The sequence below is a fragment of the Branchiostoma lanceolatum genome, chromosome 2, assembly GCF_035083965.1.
Source record: "Branchiostoma lanceolatum isolate klBraLanc5 chromosome 2, klBraLanc5.hap2, whole genome shotgun sequence".
NCBI classification, from domain to species: domain Eukaryota; kingdom Metazoa; phylum Chordata; class Leptocardii; order Amphioxiformes; family Branchiostomatidae; genus Branchiostoma; species Branchiostoma lanceolatum.
Window position 1 is genome coordinate 38,208,106 of NC_089723.1, and position 20,616 is coordinate 38,228,721.

At 44.2% G+C, this 20,616-nt stretch overlaps 2 protein-coding genes across 2 annotated transcripts in view; one reads left to right on the forward strand and one right to left on the reverse strand.

Annotated features, from left to right (window-relative positions):
* LOC136428971 (zinc finger protein basonuclin-2-like) overlaps window positions 1-20,616 on the forward strand; it is a 133,543-nt gene that overhangs the window by 68,212 nt on the left and 44,715 nt on the right. The gene's annotated exons all lie outside the window — the stretch shown is intronic.
* LOC136426428 (coiled-coil domain-containing protein 171-like) overlaps window positions 26-20,616 on the reverse strand; it is a 27,781-nt gene continuing 7,190 nt past the window's right edge. The window contains exons 2-24 of the mRNA XM_066415093.1: window positions 20,374-20,468; window positions 19,797-19,862; window positions 18,418-18,556; window positions 17,191-17,409; window positions 16,559-16,648; window positions 15,555-15,716; window positions 15,056-15,094; window positions 13,949-14,116; window positions 11,856-12,044; window positions 11,541-11,693; window positions 10,783-11,134; window positions 9,187-9,363; window positions 8,035-8,261; window positions 7,353-7,535; window positions 6,719-6,898; window positions 6,087-6,232; window positions 5,332-5,386; window positions 4,849-4,911; window positions 4,362-4,430; window positions 3,897-4,046; window positions 3,095-3,192; window positions 1,660-1,746; window positions 26-1,320 (exon numbers count right to left, since the gene is read on the reverse strand). Coding sequence (XP_066271190.1) covers window positions 1,224-1,320; window positions 1,660-1,746; window positions 3,095-3,192; window positions 3,897-4,046; window positions 4,362-4,430; window positions 4,849-4,911; window positions 5,332-5,386; window positions 6,087-6,232; window positions 6,719-6,898; window positions 7,353-7,535; window positions 8,035-8,261; window positions 9,187-9,363; window positions 10,783-11,134; window positions 11,541-11,693; window positions 11,856-12,044; window positions 13,949-14,116; window positions 15,056-15,094; window positions 15,555-15,716; window positions 16,559-16,648; window positions 17,191-17,409; window positions 18,418-18,556; window positions 19,797-19,862; window positions 20,374-20,468 — 3,204 coding nt within the window. The 3' untranslated portion in view covers window positions 26-1,223. The remainder of the gene's footprint in view (window positions 1,321-1,659; window positions 1,747-3,094; window positions 3,193-3,896; window positions 4,047-4,361; window positions 4,431-4,848; window positions 4,912-5,331; window positions 5,387-6,086; window positions 6,233-6,718; window positions 6,899-7,352; window positions 7,536-8,034; window positions 8,262-9,186; window positions 9,364-10,782; window positions 11,135-11,540; window positions 11,694-11,855; window positions 12,045-13,948; window positions 14,117-15,055; window positions 15,095-15,554; window positions 15,717-16,558; window positions 16,649-17,190; window positions 17,410-18,417; window positions 18,557-19,796; window positions 19,863-20,373; window positions 20,469-20,616) is intronic.

Consider the following 20,616-nt stretch of genomic DNA (forward strand, 5'->3'; position numbering starts at 1 on the left):
CAGCATACAAAGTCACAATAGACTGTTGAAAAAGCTTTCAATTCATTTAATGAAAGACCTTCAAATGCTCATACATGTACATAACATTAATTTGTACATTTTTCTTATTGCTTCATTACTGTGAAATAAATAGCACTGGATTCGCAATAAATTTGCACAAGCGAATTGTTAAAAAGATTCACCGAACAAGATATAGACACAATAACAAAACATAACATGCTTACAGTCAAACCTATATACACAATTTGATAAGCGCAAAGTATACATATACTTGTTTCAACCAAAGGACAAAAAATGCAACAAGAGAAGAGGTCTAGGAGCACACCACAGAAAGAACAGAATGATATAACCCTGATATAATTACAAATTGCAGCAGGAAAAATTATCTGGAAAATTAACTAGTTTATTTACTTAGCAGTTAAGAATGTCATGGAGATTTGATTTTACATAAGGAGGAAGAAGAAGAAGTAGCTGATGCACTCGATAGCAAGCAACACTGTTAAAAAGAAGCAACATTGAAAACTCATTTCATTAGCCTGATTAAGAAATGTACATCTGTATTGGAATGATTACGAATACTTGGCAACTTGAGTATTTTTCCTATGCTAAATAGAAATGCGTCGGAAGCACCAATGTCTGAATAAGCTAGTTCACTGCGTGAAATGCTCATCCACAGTGTCATTCACTGTTTGTACTAATAACTTGAAAGCCCCTGAGACATGAACCATGTCTAGACATGGATTTACTGTTTCAAATCTTATCCAGTTGCCTGAGTAACTATTTTTGGCGTATCTTATTACCTGGATGTCTAACATTCATCAACGCATGTCTAGACATGGTCTATGCAAGAATTGTTTACAAGTTACGACCTTCACCTTTGACCTCGTGTATGCACATATCAAACAGTGAAGCAGCTTATTGACCACTGCTGGGTGTCATAGCTGCCATTGTGGCCTCAGTTGCTCCGGAGCAAATAGATGTAGTCTCTACCAGGCTCCACAGGTCGCTGGGAAAATCGTAGAAATTGGCCAAATAGAGGGATAACATGCCAGAGAAGTTAGTCCTCTATAGAATTTACATTTTGTGACCTCTCGTGGATGGCATATTGGACCCTCTGTCCGTAGCTGGCTCCCTTAGCACACTATTAGTATTCACTCTATTTGGCCATTTTTCCAGCCATCCGCGGGGCCTGGTAGAGGCTAATGTGGATGTACCGCAGGCCGTCATCTCCTGGAGCCGCTGAAGTTCCGTGAGTAGTCCCTGGGGAGGGGACGGGTCCTGGTGGGGGAGGGGGTCCTCACTCGGGTGGGGGAGCGTAACCTGGAGGTGGCAGCAAGGGTTGGGGGACAGATTAACCAATAGCTTATGCCATAACATCTTAATTCCTTGGTTCTTGGATTTGAAAAAAAATTTGTTCAAAAACCAACAAATTATATTTTGTGTCTTAATATCTGATTCAGAACAGAACTTGTACTTTTTTAGCAGGAGCTGTAGCGAAGCCACATAGCGCTTCTACTAGCTACTTGAAATTAAAAGCATGCTTCACCTGGAGTATTATGAAAGAAGAAGAAACATAGCTTCCAGAAATAAACAGGAAAGGGAATAAATATAAACATGACTTGGTTAAACAATGCCGTGTAAGTTTCAATCAGCCTATACCTGTCAGATATGTGAGGTGTGGCCATAGAGGTGCCTCTGCGGTTTGGACTGGCCTTCAGGATGCTGTAGGAGTTATCAATCTCCCCCCTAAACACACAAGGAACACACAACATCAAAACACATCACCAGGCAAAACAATAGGAGACATTAAGATTTTATGGAAACTTTCATCACCAAAAGTTGCAGCAATATTTCCAAAGACTTTTGTGCTTGTGCAGTTTAACCCCATCAAGCTCCTTTTGCCCAGAAACCATGGCACAACTTTTTTGGCAACTACACGTAGTACCGCTCACCATCTGCCATTGTGGGTACTGCGTTACTATGCGTACAGTCAACACGAAAATCATGTCTAAAGTACCCTGCACGACAATACTCCACAGTTTCATATTGCCAGTCCTCTGGTACATATTCTGGCCAACTTTCTACCAAAGTCCTATCCATTTTATTTGAGAACACCTCTGTACCGTGCTATCTTAGGTGTGATTTCCGGGTAAAAAGAGGTTGACGGGGGTGCAGTTGCTTCTGTCTAGCCAGTGATGTGCACATTAAACTACTGAGGTGGTGACTGTGAAGAGAAGTGAATTGTGTGCACTGCTGTCACAGATACTGTGAGTGAAGTTTGTGCTTCCCCGTGCAAGACATACCCTCTGTTACAGCAAAGAACTGATGCACAGCCAAACACACTGCACAGTCCCTTAGGTTTGCAGCATGACAAAGTGAAGTCTGTTAGTCTAGCCGTAATGTACTTGTATATTGTTAAGCTAATTGAGGATCTAAGTAAACACAAACACACACACGGTGGATGAAAAGGGTCATACCAAAAGACTTGAGATTGGTAAATACTGCTTTCTCTGCATAGCACTCGAAAAGGGTATGGAAGTTGAACACGCTCCACTACAAGTGGACTAGCCCCCTACTGTAGTGGCCTGTGTGCCCAAAAGGCTATTGCGATGTAGATGGTCACTGCCCGGTATATAAAGAATGTCAACGGAACTTAAATGGTTGAGAAGACGGATGTTTCCAGGCTGTTGTGTGGAAAATGGGGATTAGTGCCACTGCTTGCCGTGTGTCTAACAACCATCTTGAGCAGCCCTTGGTGCTGAATGCCATTCCTTTGCTCCAGTTCAGTACATGTGCAACATGAAAAGCTGATCTCACTTGCTAGTGTGACTGCTCCCCCCCAAAAAAAAACACATCAAAATCATAGATCTGATCCAGTGATGTTGCCCTGTCCTTTGTGCTGAAATCTTAGCTAAACACCTGGCTGAGGTTACCTGAGAGGTGCAAAGTCTTCCCTGTAGCTAAAATTTCATCTCACTTGCTAGTGTGACTGCCCCCCTCCCCCCAAAAAAACTATCTACATCATAGTGCTGATCCAGTGATGTTGCCCTGTCCTTTGTGCTGAAATCTTAGCTGAACACCTGGTCGTGGTTACCTGAGAGGTGCGAAGTCTTCCCTGTAGCTCCTGTCCGCTGCGTACCTGGGGGCCGACCTGGTGCCGTAAGGTGTCTCAGGTGCCAGCCGATTCACCACCTGGCCAAGAGGAACAGTAGCAGGTGTAAGTACCTAAAGGTAATATAAAGGTCCCATAGCCTTTTTGAGGCCGTAAGCCAATCAATGCCACACAAACATACACAGAATTTAATGTTTTTTTTCAGAACCTTGTAGTGCCTAGTGGCACCATGGGGCAAGTTTCCTTGCTGCTTCAGTAGCAGGGTATATTCTTACAGGTAGGGGTTGCTAGCCCTTCCCCTTTAACGTGCTCAAGGCACCTACTTGAACACGGTACCCTCACTTTACATTTTTACATTCACGGTACACCCTCATTTTCTCTAAAAGTGCAGCCCCAACCAAGATGTAATGAACAAAAATTAAACCAAGGTCCCCCAGTCACCAGCTAATTAGAACCAGAAGCTCAACTGTGAGGCTGCTACCAGTCGAACTACAGGGACATCCCCAAGTTTAATATACACGTAGAACACCACTATACTGTACAACTACCAGCCTCTAAGTCTTTCTACAGTAACAGCTTTTTTCCACGAACTGCAAAACTCTGGAATTCCCTCCCAGCTCACTGCTTTCCCCCCGAATACAACCTACAAACCTTCAAAACAAACACACACCGCTGTCTCTCACCTATGCCACATTAGTTCAATTAGTTCAATGCCGAGAAGTGGCCTCTTACGGCCTTGCATTGAGCGAGATCATTAAAAAAAAAAGAAAAAAAAGAACAATACCTCGTCCTGGTCCAGCTCCCTGCGACAGGCCTCGCTCAGCTCCCTCTTCAGTGTGCTGATGTGGTTCTTGTGGGACGTGATCTCCTCCTCCAGGACAGAGATCCTGGACAAGGCCTGCTGCTGGGCCTCCACAAACGTCTGGACAACGTTCTGGGCAAACACAACATGAGGAGACATCAGTTAACAACCTAACTCTAACCCTCCAGGACAGAGATACGGGACAGGGCCTGCTGCTGGGCCTCCACAAACGTCTGGACTACATTCTGGGCAAATGTTTGAGAAAAGCCACACCTTGAGCATGTTAAAGATTCTACCTCCATTTTCAAAATGAGAAGGGGGTTCGTCCTGTTGTGAGTGTATCAAACCTTACAGTCCTGGTTTACTCAGCTTGTACCTACTGTATGTGTGTGTTATGCAAAAAGACTGTTTACTGGTGATGCACAACAAACAAACAAACAGACAGACCTGGCAGGCGATGAGTTCAGGCCCGATGGCTCCGCCCTCTGCAGCGATCTTCTCACTCGGCAACATCAACTGTAACATCAACACAAGACAAGATTCAGAATTAACTTCATTTGGACTATAACAACACAATAGATCACGGTGCATTAAATTGCTGATTCAAAATTATTGCTCTTCAATTAATTCAAACTATAAATTCATTACTGGTGCAGTATAACAAACCTACTACCGGTATGGGGAAAGGCAGTTGTAGTGTGCATGTAACTGTTAGTAGCAGTAGTTTTTACTTTGTAGGACTGAATAAACCAATACACCTGCTGTAATGACACATTCGTCAATAATAATGACGAGGAATTCTCAAGCTTTAGATCAGAATACAGTCATACACATGTACAATGTACATGATATAGCAGTGCTCAAAGAGCTGTATTTTGCCCATTTACACAAACTTAAGCTAAATAAGATGTAAAAACAGAAGAAGAAACCTCACCTGGGGCAGAGTGAACTCCACAGGTCCCATCCCAGTCCTCGACAGCACGACCTGGTCCTTACTCTGGAGGAAATAAGTAAACGTTTGAGTCACAGAGGTTCTAGACTGCACAGTATGTCTTTTTACATGTAGTATACACTGCATAGAACCTATGCAAGAACCTGCAAGAACCGAAGAGCTGCCCTAGAGGAGAAGCGCAGCAGGAGGAAGAACCGCACCGTCACGGCAACAACCCCAGACTCATCCTTCCCCTGCAGCCGCTGTGGCCGACTCTGCAGATCCCGAGTGGGACTCATCAGCCACCAGAGGGCATGTACCAGACGTGGACAAAACCCCTGAAATCTTCGTCAGTGAAGACAAGCCAGAGAGATACACTGCATACTACATGTACAAAGACATTATGTTTGTATACTACAAAGACATTGTCACAACAAAAGACAAGGCATGGATATTCTAAGAAAGTGTGTAAAATACAGTACCCACCTCCTGTAGAGCTATGTCCACTGACTTCAGGTAGCTGGCCAATGTCTCCTTCTCCCTGGAAGGAAGAAAAAAAATATATGTAATAATTTTGTATCATGGTTAACCCCTCAATCTTTCTAAGTTACTTTTAAAGCTATTGGACAGCCTTTACAACTGAATAAGCACACCTTCCTTTACAGTCCCCTGACTGAATGTCGTGCATTGAAATGATTTTTTTTGGCAGCTGCACGTTTTATATTTGTTAGAAGAATGTCCAAAACGTTTTACATGATGAGAAAAGCTGCTTCCCTTCAGCTTGTTGTTTGACATACTACAGTCAAACTTGTACTGGTGACAATCTCTACTACATAAGAACCACCTGGCCAATGTGACCACTTTTTTTGGTCCCTTAGATAACTTTTCCCATTGTCACAAGCATAAGAATCATGTCTATAGTGACCACTTGTCCACATGGACCAGATTTTATCGGTCCCCTGAGTAGTCTTCTTGGGTAGGTTTTACAGTATTCCATGTTACTCGCTGTGGCGAACCAGCTGGTAAACTGCTTCTTTGGTCTCCAGAAGCCAGAAGAAGAGGCCTCCATATGTTAACATTAAAGAACCTTAATATCGAGTCTGAAACTTGTTTGAATGGAAAAGACTTGACCGAAATGATGTATGACAAGGAATACTGGAGGCTAAACTACATGTATGTGTACACTCCAACTTTTTAGGAGTATGAAACATGTATGTATGGAGAGTTGTCTGGCCTCTTACTTTGCGGAGGTCCTGAGGTCGTTCTCGGCGTTCATCAGCCCCTCCTGCAGCTCCCTCCTCTCCGTCTCCAGCTGGGACAGACGCTTGTTCAGTTGCCGTAGCGACTGCTCCTTCCTCCGCATGTCCATCTTTGCCTCCGACAGATCCTGGGGGGTCAATGTGAGATCTTTCTGTGTCAGCCTCATATTTTAGACTACAGAGTACGTAAAAACGTGAAAATAAAACCACCACTGTCAAACTTTTCTGAATTTACAGTACACCAGAGAGTTGATAGCTAGCCAACATTTCGTTTGGACCAGGAAAAGTGACAGGCAGTCACTGAAACCTTGGCGAGGTACTAATTTTTTTGGTTGGATACAAAGAACTTTGTTATCCACAGATAAATCCTGGACTATCTAGCCCTAACCTTGACGGCCTCTGACAAAGTCTTCTCCCTCTCCGCCTTCTTCCAGCCTGTTGCCAAGCATGTTGAAGGGGAAGAGCTAGCACACACCCCACCCCCCCTGTAAAAATATACCCTGCTACAGAAACAGCAAGCAAACTTGCTGCCCTACATGTATGTGCCACTAGGCACTGTGAGGGTCTGGACAAAGGAACGAACGAACGAACAAACAAACGAACGAAGTACGAACCTTGACGGCCTCTGACAAAGTCTTCTCCCTCTCGGCCCCCTCGTCCAGCCGGTTGCCGAGCTGGTGCATCTGGCTGCTCTGTTCGTTCAGCAGCTGCTGTGCCTGCTGCTCCCGCTGGAGGGCGCTGCTGAGCTCCTGGCACACGCTGTCAAACCGGTCCTTCGGCACCAACTGGGAGTTCTGTGGAGAATACAGGAAGAGGTCTTATGATATCCCTTTGATAAGATTAGTTATGCTTTCAGGACTGTGTGTCTGTCTGCGTGTGTGTGTTTGTGTGTGTGTGTGCACAGGTTGGGGGTGTTTCTCAACTGAACGCATCATACCGCAGCGAAACGCACCGAATGGGAAAAGACCAATAATTCCACAGCCGCACAGAAAAAGTCAAGGGCCTGATTAAGAATTCAAATAAGTGAAATAAATTGCATTAAAATTGCCAGCAGGACAAGAGCTACTATGAAGCTTGAGGAGTAATTCAAGAGACTACCACTCCCTCCTTCCCCACCTCTGTCCTGAAATGTTCCACTTGTGACTAACACAGTCATGCCAAACTTGTGGAAAGGTCCTGAATGTGTGGCAGGGGCTTTACAAAGCCTGAGGAGTAAAACAAGAGACTATGGTTCCCTTCTCGACCCACCTCCGTCCTGAGATGTTCGACCTCGTCCTCCAGGATGGTGACCTTGTCGCGGTGGCGGCGCAGCAGGTCCGTCTCGTTGTGCAGCTTGGCGACCTCTGCCCTCAGGCCGCGCCGCTCGACCTCCGCAGCGTGCAGGTGCTGCGTGAAGTCCAGGATGTGGTGCTGCAGGCTCGACATGATTTGCTGCAGGATTCAGGAGTTCAAAGGTTAAAAGTGACAGAATCATAACATATTAGTATTACAGCTTTGGGATTCTTTCGAAAGCAAACTGCAGGCTTGATATGATTTGCTACAGGATTCAGGAGTTCAAAAATTTGCTTTTTCCTAAAACTATTGCAGAGTAGAACATGTACATGGAAGGTAACAGACAGTTACAGAAACATCGGCAGGCCAGTTTCCTTCATCTTCATTTTTATGAAGGGCAGTGAAGGGCACTATCTGATTCTGAACGTTTAAAGAACAGATGGCATGGAAGAATGTTCCCTAGCAGCCACCTTATATATTGATTTAAGTTTGTACTTTGGTTTTCCTACAATAATGGTTTACCATCTTTACACTGGCTAACCCAACAACCGATACAAAACTGGTACAGAAAGGTTCCCTCACCAGTAAAAAGGTTAACAGGACAAGCCTACTAACCTGTGAGGACATGACCTGCAGCTTGGTTACCATGGTTACTAACCTGTGAGGACATGACCTGCAGCTTGCCAGACAGTGCGGAATGAGCAAGGACCCTGTTCAGCCCGTGGCCCAGGAATCGGATCAGGGCGCCCTTCTCCCGGTAGTTCCCGCCGTTCCCGTCCGCCATCAGACCGCTGAACTCTGGACTCAGCTTGTTCATCAACTTAGCAAAGGAGTTTCTGGCAGAGCTGACGATGGCTTTAGAGCTGGGCAGGCCGGACTGGGGGTCTGGTGAGAAGGAAAGAATTATGCTGTTATACATGTATTTTCTGGACATTCACGTACTTAGATATGCTACACTGGTTCCCTAGGTACGGTGTGATTTGGCTTGTTCATCAGCTTTTGAGCTGGGCAGGCCAGAATGAGGGTCTGGAGGGAAGGAATTATGCACTGCACGAATATACTTGTTATCAGTTTTACCCAAAACACTGGTTCCTTATGTTGATAACGCACCAATTTATTTTCTTGTTTCTTGGACATTTCTTTGCTAAGATTCAGCAAGCGGTGAAAATGAAAACCGGGCGTGAAGGAAAACTTGAATCTGACTACTTGTATACGTTGATGAAGGTTAGACATCCAGGTAAACAATATTCATATACAATTAAGACTCTACTACTGGATAAACTACGGAGATTACTTCCGCACGTTTCAAGTGACATCCATCACTCTTCTTCAGCATCACTAGAAACATTCTAATTTCATTATATTCACCCCTGATTCTGTTCATATCAAGGTACAAAATTTCCCCTTTTATGTTAATTTTGCAGTTTAGAAGTATTTTTAAATCCGAGAATCAAAAAATTGAATAGGTGTGGCCTTAGTAAGTTGTGACTTGTTGCAACTTCTGGAGGACCCCCAAGCCAGTCAAAGTATGACTAACTTAGCGTGTTTCCTGATCATACCTGTCCTGTTGAGAGTCCCCTGTAGTTTGGCCACACCCACTTGACATACAACATTTGTTTCATTAGTCTAAAAAATTAAGTACTATTATTTCAATTAAAAAAAAATTTTTTTTTGCCTTGACTTATGACCCTCCCATTCTCATTTTTGCATCATTTTTGCTATTCTCGCATTATTTCATTTTGCTGGACTCAAGGAAGGAAAGTTAATATTGTGTCACCAATAGAGATAAAATAAAACCAAACCAAACTACCTGTCCTGTTGAGAGTCTCCTGCAGTTCAGCGACAGAGTTGACCAGGACCCCCAGCAGGTCCGGGCTGTGGAACCACCGCACCGCCGCCTGCTTGATGCTCCGACCGGTCCCGCCGTTTGTCTGACCGGTCCTGCCGTTATGACTTCTCTGGTTTCTGCTGTCGCTAATTCCAGCACCTATGTGATATCAACATAGTATATAGATCTTTTGAAGTGTTCCCTTAACCACAGATATTACCACACTTACCTGGAATGCAGTTAGCCTGAGTACCATCCTCCGTAGTGACTGCTGGCTCAATGGTTATTGCTTGCTAATCCGTGGTTAACAAGCGACAAGCAGTGAGCCAGCAGTCACTACGGAGGATGGTACTCAGGCTAGAATGCAGTCTTGTGTGCTTTAGTTTGCTTTCAACAGTTGCTACCGGAAGGTAACAAGACCAGATTCCAGGCTAGAAGAATAGGACTGGTGTATAAACTTTTGACTGTTAACAAGATTCTGCACTCACAGTAAGTTACACACCTTAACCTTTAGCACTCTGAAGTAGCCGTTTGGCACCCAATTCCCTATTGATTACAGAGTTAGGCAGCAGGGAGAGGGTTAAACTGCCTTTTGTTAACATAGTGTCTTAACTTTTGTTTTCGATTTGAATTGTGGAAAAAAAACCTGCCTAGTATGAAGATCAGATAAAACGTTCTCAACATCACCCAGAAACATTTAGGGCTTTTCAAAAGGGCATCACCTGCAAAGAAATAATCACAATGATTTTAGTTTTGGTGAACATTCATAGAAGGGATTTTGCTAGTTATGCCCCTTGTCTCTGGGTGAAGTTACCAACATTTTGAATGACCCTTGTACACTTGAACCTGTATTTCAATACAAATGGCAGGTTTCTTGTTGACAAATGTTTTGGAAGAAAACACCAAATCTATGGCTGTGCATGCCTGCTGATGTTAAACATGCTGTTAAACATGCTGACTCAACGTGCAATCATGCATATTAAAGTTACAAATAACATTCAGTATTGTTATAGACAACTCCAGGACACATCATTGATACTTTTGCATGCAAAATGGAGGTTCACAAAGCATGCATTCTGAAAAGCAGTTTGACGTGTGACTTGCCATTCCTATAGCCATGATTGTTTCTTCGGTAACTGTTCTGACTACCGTAGCCATTAAAGCTACTGTAGTGACTTTCTCTTCCGTGCCTTCTGTCACCTAAGCCAACGCCTTGGGAGGGGTGAAAACAAAAGCAGCTTTTCATCAAAACATCTCAGAGACTTTACTGTAAGACCACAACAATTAATCTCCTTGGTTCATGAACATTTTAAGGTGAAATTATGCAGCCAAACACCATAAAAGCAGAGGGCAGGGAGGAAAACTTGAGCATGACTATATTCACTCAATAAAACTGAGGGCACCAAGGCACAAACCTGGCCATGGTCCTTTGGCTTTCTGTTCATGACGTTCTTACAGTTAAGCATATTTTTTTCTTAAAAGCCCGAGAACCAACAAATTAAATAGGTGTGGCCTAAGTCAGGGACACAGCAGTTACAGAAATCATCAGTATGCACAATATGGAGATTGCAAACTCACCTGTGATGGGTCTAACGGACCCTTTCACCCCTCCGATACATACAATGGACCGGCCCACTCCGTCTGGTGCATCGTGGGATACGAACAACTTGCAGCCCTGTCCAGTAAACGAGTTCAACCGATTGGCCGCCAGCACCGCGACCACCCCGACGCGGAACTTTAGAATGGGGTTCCACGGTCTGGTCGTCATGGAAACCGTTCCGGTCATTTCCCCCATGGCGGAGCTGAGCGTTTCGACTAAGATCTTGGCCTGGTGCTTCATGGCCTCGCAGTTGTTAAACTGTTCCTCCATGAGGGCTCTCTGCGCGGCGAGGGCGCCGGTCCGAGCGTACATCGGGTAGAGGGCGCCGATCTATGCATGATGTACAAAATGGCATAAAATAAACTGGTGGACGTACCGACTGGTTAGTATCTAAGTATCAAGCTCAGAAAAGGACAAGAAATAGTCATGCCTACAAGTACAAGACTGATCAACCTAGGATTGATGTGGTCAAAAACCTTTTTTCTTAGTGTTCTCACAACAATCATAGAGTGGAACTCGTTGCCACAGAGGCATCTTACATTAGACAGCTTTAAACAATGCATGCAGTTAGATATGCAAAGGTTAGACGTCATTCAGTGTAACATAAACAGCTGCTGCCACACCGCGTGCCTGCAAAGCTGGTGTGTTCGCCGAAGGGCGGTTATACTGGCATTACAGACACAGAAGCTTGTGTGTCATGCCGAAGGGCGGTTATACTGGCTATACAGATACAGACCAGGAGCGCGCACGCCGTGAGAAGCGAGGAGTGTTCCGACTGGGCCCGGGATAGTTTCCCCCGAAGGTCGGCACATTCCGCCTCCAGCCCTTCCTTCAGGGTTCCCGTAGCGCGGACCTGCTCCCAGGCCTGGTCAGCCAGCGACTGAGATTTCTGGGAAGAGTACATTTTCAGAGATGAGAAAGTCTTAAGTATCACAGATAGATACATGATATTATACATGTTACAAGGCTTGAAATACTGGGTGCATATGCACTTTTGTGTACCAAAAATTGCAGCTGTGCACCTAATTATTTGAAAATTGTCTCCCCCCACCTTGCTGTTGGACTGCAGATCCTGTAACAGTGAGGCGTAGTGCTGCTCCAGGTCCGACTTCTGTTTCGCCCAGCTGTCCTCCCGGTCCCTGGTTGCCACGGCAACCTTCTCCATGCTCTTCTCGTGGTTCTGCTGCAGATGGACCATGCTCTCATCCTTGTTCTTCACCACCGTCTCCATGTGGCCAAGCTGGAACAGGCCATCAGCACAGTCAAAGTAATGACACACATAATATAAAAATATAAATCCAGAATACAACACAGTGTTTTTCGTATTGCCCAAAGGCTGAAGGGCGATACGACCCACGGGGGGGCCGGGACTGAGAGCGATGCGGAATACAACGTGTTGTATTTCATTTCTATCATACTCAGCTGAAAAAACACACATTTCAATGCGAAATGCGTCAGAAGTTTTGTGTCCTCAAACAAGAAAATTATAACAACATTGATTCGAACCTCCCAATCTGATATTTGAATTTTAGTGGCGCAACCGGGGCATTCAAAATGCATTCTACTGTAAATATTCGATGGAAGCCTGTGTGATACAAATAGAACCTAAAGTGCAATAATAAAAGTAACTGCCCAGTACGGAACACCTGTATGGAACATTATCGTTGCCCAGGTATGACATAAATGTCATATTATCTTTTGCCGTGGCTTTATTTTGCAGGAGGGAAAAGAATGTTTTCACATGCTCTCATCCTTGTTCTTCACTACTGACTCCATGTAGCCCAGCTGGAATGTCATGGGCACAGATGGTCAGAATAATGACACACACTGTAAATGCATTTACTTTTGCTGTGGTTTTATTTTGCAATATATGTAGGAGGGTAAAGAAGGATTTCAGTGTTTTAATTCCTGGTTGAATCAATTCTATTATTGCAGTTTTAACCTTTAGCACTCTGAAGTAGCTGTTTGGCACCCAATTTCCTATTGGTTACAGAGTTAGGCAGCAGGGAGAAGGTTAAAAGAGGTTAACAGGAAAGCATATTTATTATATATAATAAGTGAGAGAAAGGAGGAACGCATGTAAAAGGCTTTTGATAATAAGCAAATAGGAATGGAAAGTATTGGGGGGAAAAATTCATCTATTTATCAAACTTCACAGAATGAAATCTGAGAGGTCTTGGCAACAGGATCGATGCATCCTTTACAAGGCCAACACCTCCAGAGTACATTTAGAAACAAGTAAAGTATCATCACTAATATAGTATCACAATACAAACAAGAAATTGCAATAATAACAATAATAAAAAAAAATGACAATAATGGTGGTACCATTATCATTATTATAAAATATCACACAACTGATAAGACCTCTTTAATCACTTGTGCTTCCATACTTTACCTGTGCATGCTGTGAAACATCCTTGTTACAAGTGTGAAACCAGAAGGAAACAAGTGTTAAATTCTCAAACTGTTTGGGCCATCTACTAATTAAGACGACACAGGCCGGAAAGACAATGTAGAAACTTCACAGGTCATTTCTATCCTTTACGGGTAATCTTGATAGAGCCAATTAGATAATATTGATGATTATTACAGAAGCAATTAATGAATTGAAATTTTCACCCTCAATATTTTCCCACACCCCTTTCCAAATTGTCAGACATCATCACGAGAGCAATTGATTAATTCCTCTAGTCACTAAAATTTCCCTCATTTGTGGAAGGATTGACATGATACGAGTTCAGAGACGGGACTGCAAGGTTTGATCACTTACACTGGGAACAAATAAACAAACAAACAAACACCTACCCTCTCCCTGGTCCTGTGTAGATCGGTCAGTAGACTGTCCACTTGCTCCTGGACCATGCTGGCCAGCTCCGGAAATATCAACAAACAAACAAACAAACAAATAAACACCTACCCTCTCCCTGGTCCTGTGCAGATCGGTCAGCAGACTGTCCACCTGCTCCTGGACCATGCTGGCCAGCTCCGGAAATATCAACAAATAAACAAACCAACAAACAAACACCTACCCTCTCCCTGGTCCTGTGCAGGTCAGTCAGCAGACTGTCCACCTGCTCCTGGACCATGCTGGCCAGCTCCGGAAATATCAACAAATAAACAAACCAACAAACAAACACCTACCCTCTCCCTGGTCCTGTGCAGGTCGGTCAGCAGACTGTCCACCTGCTCCTGGACCATGCTGGCCAGCTCCGGCCAGGAGAAGCTGCTCAGGGAGGGGTCGGTGGACTCCATCACGACCCGCCCGGTCACCAGGCGCTGGTACAGCGTGTGCAGGAAGTGGATCTTGTCCTGGGAAAAATCGGCAAATCTTCATCTGAGTTGAGTTTATTGAGATACCCTTTAGCCCCTCTAGGGGGCTAATCTTCCAGGGCTCATTAACACTACCGGTACATGTACATCACAAAATACATAGTATTACATACACACATAATTACATATTTACATACAGGTAAAAGCAGGTAGAATTGAAGAAAAGGATTGGTGGAGGTCAGAGGTCAGGAGCTAATTATGACTGAAACCATCAGTCGACATATCTGGCAATAAAAACATACCTGCAAATTACTACAGATTATTACAAATACAAATTATTAAACTCCATCTGAACTTATGACAGGGCTGGAATTACTGGGTGCATATGAACTTTTGTGCACACAAAATTGGAGCTGTGCCACACGGCCCTTGCAACAACATGGTAATAGGGTTCAAGGAGGCATTCAAAAGTATAATTAGACTCGTCTGGTTGCGCTGCCTCTGTTGTTCTGAAAAACAGCTGATTCCTGAAAAATGCAGGAAGTAAGGACCAAGTGTTTCACTGGGGGCAGGGGACAGGCTAACATTGGAGTGAACTGGAGCTAGAAGTGGATGGATTCCAGGGTAATCATTTAAAATACATTTCTAATTTCTGCAATACTTGCCCAATAGAAGGAAGTGAGCTGTTACAGAATTCCCCATTCTCATGATGCACCTTACTAGTATCTTAGCCTCCGTTGCAGGCTTTCCCACTGCAATTTTTTTTTATCGGGTCCAGGTTCTTTGGCTGGGGGCCGTATCTACTTGAGGCCCCGTATCTGCTTGGGATCCTGTAACCGCTGTGATCCTGTAACCGCTGTCAGGAGGCTACTAGTATCTAGTGGTACCTAAGGTAGCTTACTTCGCATGTTAAGCTTTAAGACTTTCTCCAAGAGTGATCGTTATGGATTAAGTCAAAAGGCATCAAAGCCAACTTACAGCGTTCTCGTTCTTGTAGATTTTCGTCAGCTTCTGAATCTGAAATGGAGAGAAAAAGTATACAAATATTGCAGAAGTTTACACTGTACATCATCATATACATAAACAAACAAACAAATAACTCTGAGCCGATTTTACAAACCACATGTCCAGAAAGCAAAGCTCAAGTACCATCACAAACACACTAAATTAGATTCAGATTCAAGGGAATGTTTTGAAGAATTACAGCAGAGGAGACAATCCGGAATTTGCCCCATTTGTCGATAGTTTCAAAGGTACATGTAGGGCCCCCTTGTTAGAACGGCAATCAGCATTCCAGATCTCAGGTTGCCCCATTCTTAAGTGGTTCCTCAGCAAAAACACAGTTTTCAGGGAAGATTCAGAAATCTTTTACATGAAACGTTAAACCGGATAGTGAGTGGGAGAGTGAGTGAGTGAGTGTGTGAGTGAGTGAGTGAGTGAGTGAGTGAGTGAGTGAGTGAACATCCCTCAGTCCTACCTCATCGTTGAGTTCGTCGCACTTCTTCCTCTCCTGGTCCAGCCTGTGCATGGCCTTCTCCATGTCGGAGTGCAGTGACGCCAGAGCCGCCTCGTGTTCCGAGTTCTCACTCTGCACACGCGACAGCTCTTTCTTTGTGTTTGTCAGGGCGGCCTGGGTTTCCTGGAGGAATTCAGTGATACGCCAAACAGCAGTTATTCAAGTAGTAGCAGTAGTATCCAGTATGCAGGGGTACCTGACACACAAGTCAGGGCAGCAGTTGGCCAGTCTTAACACCAGGCTCTGTCCAGCAGGTCCATGCGGGTGAGGTCACACACCTTAATGTCCTTAATGACACACTCCATCCAAGATTTAGAACTGGATATGATTTTGAAAACGGTCACACGTTTCAAGTAGCATCAACTACTTTTTGTCAGTGCACACTGAGCAAGATTTGTCGATCAGCAGGAATTCATTGATTTTTTTTCAGCAAAGCAAACTACAATCATTATGTTGGATTAAGTTGATTTTTCAAATGAAAGCTTTTTTTGTCATTGCCTGGGTTTCCTGAAGGGAATTCAATGTAGCAATATGGATAACCTTGACAAATATAAAGACTGTAAATGCTGAAATGTTCACAGTGGTCTTATCTTTTACGTTTTTAGCGTAACTTGTTTGTACTGTACATCGGCTTTTAATTCAATGTTTTTGCAACTGCGACAAACCAATAAAAGACATCTTGTATCTTGTATCTCTTGTAACCTCTCCACCACAAAGTCATGACAACACAAGCGTTTCCCTTACTTAACTACTGTACTACAGTTTTGTTCCAACTACGAACTTGAAACCTCCTTCCCTTTCTACCGCAAAATTACCTCCCAAAGAAATTGAACTAATTTACAGTATTTCTGCTTTTGACATACCTCTTTCTTACAACACATAATATGAATTTGATCAAAGCACAAACTGTTGCTATCCTCTGCAAGACAACAAGTAAACTGCATGTGCTTGTGAGAGTGCCCTACCTCCAGTGCCTTGCTCCTGGACCACACTGTATCCTTGTACGACTCACTCTCTGTTGACACCTTCTCATAACTCTTCCTCAGTTTGTCCAGCTGGAAACAACAACAAAATTTTCAAATCTTCAAATGACTTTCAAATATGCTGCAAATTACTTGGTTACGATAGCATTCTTTCCAATGTTTTCAGCACTAATGATAAAAATACAATTGTGGTCTAAACATAGCTTTTCAATCATTTGAATGAACGCTTTGCAAACGACAGAGCTACAAGACAAAGACAGAACTGCATTTGTACTTGGGTTGGGGCCAAAGTATTTTGCTGTCATTACAGACAGAAGCCTTACCCCTAAATGTACGTGGCCCAGTGGCCACCGGGTTACTTTGGGGCCCTGGAAGTTTTTAACACAGAGATAAAATCAACACGGGACCCGGTGACAAATTGACGACGTGAACTAATCGTGCGAGCAACGGGAGGTACCCCACTTGTAACCGGCAGTCCACAAGGACAAATTTGTGGCTTTGGGGCCAGGCCGGGACTACATCCCCTATGGGCACCGGCGCAAATGTGACCGTAACATAAGGCAGGTTTGACTGTACTTCTAATCACCCCTAATAGTAATACTGGGACCCTTCACCTCATCATGTGCTGCATCCAGTTTGTTCTGGTAGTTGATGAGGGCGTGTCTCAGCGTCTCCAGGACGACGGACGGGGACGTCGGCTTCCCCTTCTGTTTCCCTGACGATTTCCTCTTGGGCTGGGCCGACTGGTCGGGGCGGAAGTTGTCCATCAGCAGCTCGAGCTCCCTCATGCAGCCTCCGTACGTCTCCTCAAGGTACACCTGGCGCTTCCTCGCCTGGTGGAGAAAGTGAAAAAGTGAATCCAAATTAGTGATCTTAAACCAGCTTAGCTCACTGACCACTGAAGAGCTAATCTTCCACTGGTCATGACAGAGAAGACACTGTGTACAATATAAACAGGTTTATTGTACTGGGAAAATTCCCCTGCTTGCCACAAGACAATTCTTTATGGATAACCTTTAGCACACTGAAGTAGCTATTTAGGTATTGGTTATGGGGTAAGGCAGCAGGGAAAAGGTTGAAATTCTATGCTCATTCAAGCATTTTACCCTAGTCACACACACATGTAAACAGACATGCGCACACACTCACACACACACACACACACACACACGCAACACTGACCCTGGCCAGTTCCTCCTTGAGCTTGTCAAAGTTGGCCTGGTGCAGCCCCAGTTGTTTGGACATCCCGCTGACGTACAACGCACCCTCACCACACACGCACACACGCGCACACATGCACACAAACACACATACATACACACACACTCACACACACAAACACACGCACACAACACGTACCCTGGCCAGTTCCTCCTTGAGCTCGTCAAAGTTGGCCTGGTGCAGCCCCAGTTGTTTGGACATGCCGCTGACGTACAACGCACCCTCACCACCCACGCGCACACATGCACACACACACACACACACACACACACACACACACACTCACACACACTAAACTAACCCTGGCCAGTTCCTCCTTGAGTTCGTCAAAGTTGGCCTGGTGCAGCCCCAGTTGTTTGGACATGCCGCTGACGTACAACGCACCCTCACCACCCACGCGCACACATGCACACACACACACACACACTCACACACACACACACACTCACACACACTACACTAGCCCTGGCCAGTTCCTCCTTGAGCTCATCAAAGTTGGCCTGGTGCAGCCCCAGTTGTTTGGACATGCCGCTGACGTACAACGCACCCTCACCACACACGCACACACACACACACACACGCGCACACGCGCACACACGCACATACACACACACACTAACCCTGGCCAGTTCCTCCTTGAGCTCGTCAAAGTTGGCCTGGTGCAGCCCCAGCTGTTTGGACATCCCGTTGATGGCAGTTTTCTTCTCCTCCAGCTCAGAGCTCAGCTGCTGCTGTACTGATGTGTACTGCTTGTCAGACCTACAGACACAGAACAACAGACATATCAACACCTATAGCTTTGTCTGTCACTCACTCACTCACTCACTCACTCACTCACTCACTCACTCACTCACTCACTCACTCAATCTCACTCACTCACTCACTCTCACTGTCATATACTGTAGATTTGTTTTTGCAGTGTCTTAAAGGAGTCCTAAACTTCAGAAGGCGGTGTAATTTTCCACTAGATCAATGAATACGTAATCAGTCGACTTTTTACAGAATTTTGCTTATGGTGAATTACACATGGTGTGTTTTTTAAAACAATATGATACTCACTAAACCCGTGCAGACCCTACCCATGTATTCCCTATGCGTAAATATACATCTTTAAACGTGGATATTTTCGGCGTAGATGAGGGTGGTTAAGCACAATAAGAAGGCCAATTGTTAATAAGATATATAAGAACACAAAGCAAGACGACTTTTTCTTAACCACCTTGACATCCTTTTTGTAATCTAACTTTTGTCAGGCCTTATCAGGCACATTGTAACAAGCCATAGGCTGAGGGTTTTTAATTTGATTAATCAGAAAATAGAGGGTCACCTGGGGAATTTGGTGAGTACTGAATGCTTTTTGATGCGCATTGGACTAGTGGGTACTTTATCGTATACTGTAAAAAGTCTTCATTTTTACTTCCTAAAATTATCATCTATTGTATAATAACTCCCCCCTCTGGACTTTAGGACTCCTTCAATTTCACAATAGAAAGGGAAAGGACGTTTTTGCAGTGTTTTACTGCTGTGTGCTGTTGGTCTGTCCTACACACAGTGAACAACAAGGTGGGCTTGTGGTTTGGGGAGTTGAAAAGAATCAGAGAATCTAAAAGGTTCTGGGTTTTAATCCTCGGTAAGTCCCAGTTTTGTGCCCTTGAGAAAGTTACTTTACACCTATTTCCTCACTAGAGTCAGGTGATAATAAGTACCTAGCTTCGGTTAGTACAGTACAGTACTAACACGATAGAAAAGCATATTCACACTGTCGTGACTTTGCGGTGGAGAGGTCTCTGCAAAAACTGCCGCAAACATTACAAAATTTACTGAAGACCTTGCTGATGAAATGCCAACTTGTATGCATATTTTAACTAATAGTAATACACGGGCATGCATGGGCAGTTGTGTTTGTCTTTTAAGGGCCTCTCTCACCAGCCTTCTTGTATATACTGGATCTGTAATTACACAATACAAGGCACATTGCACAGTTACAGACAACACTCACCTTTCCAGCTGTTCTTTGTATTTGTTACATGCCGTCCTTTCCTCTTCAAATGCTGCCTCAACCTCCCTGCAGAACAGAAAGAAATGGCATTCAATGATTGACAGAGGCATACGTTTACCTGAACTAAGGATGGAAAGATCCTTGGAGAATAAAATAGCACACATATGCCCTGAGCTGCCATCCCTACCATAGGTTGGATCCCAGGAGGGCTTGGACTGAGAGTGATGCGGAATACACACTGTGGTATTCTATGTATGTTATACATGTACCTGTTCTCTCACTACATTCACATGTGTGTGGAGAATCTTGATAGACAAATACCATAAATAATACCAGGCCGAGAAGATACACATTTTGATGCGAAATGGGCCAGAAGTTGAGAACATATGGAGTCCTCAACATCAATTCTAACGTCTGATCTCTTGCGTTCGATCTAACGTCAATGGTACATGAAAGGCATATTAGAATTGTTTTGTGGAAGCCCGTGTGACACTGTTGATACTACCTGGTCCAGAACACCAGTATGAAACATTATCCCAGCCCAAGTATGACAGAAAATAGAACATCACTGTCTCACCTGAGTTGTCTGGTGATCATCTCCAGATTCATGCTGGCGTCCGAGTGAGCTGACTTCTCCACCTCAAGAGCGCCCTCTAGGTCACGCACACGTAACTGCAGGGAGGACAGGAAGAAGTTGAAGCTGGCTACGATAATCTAAGAGCTACTGTTTAAAAACATGTCATTAGAAACTTTTTGAAAGCAGAAGCTTTTTGGCCTGCCCTGCACTGTTTTATTATCTTTGTACTTCTTTCTTATGTAT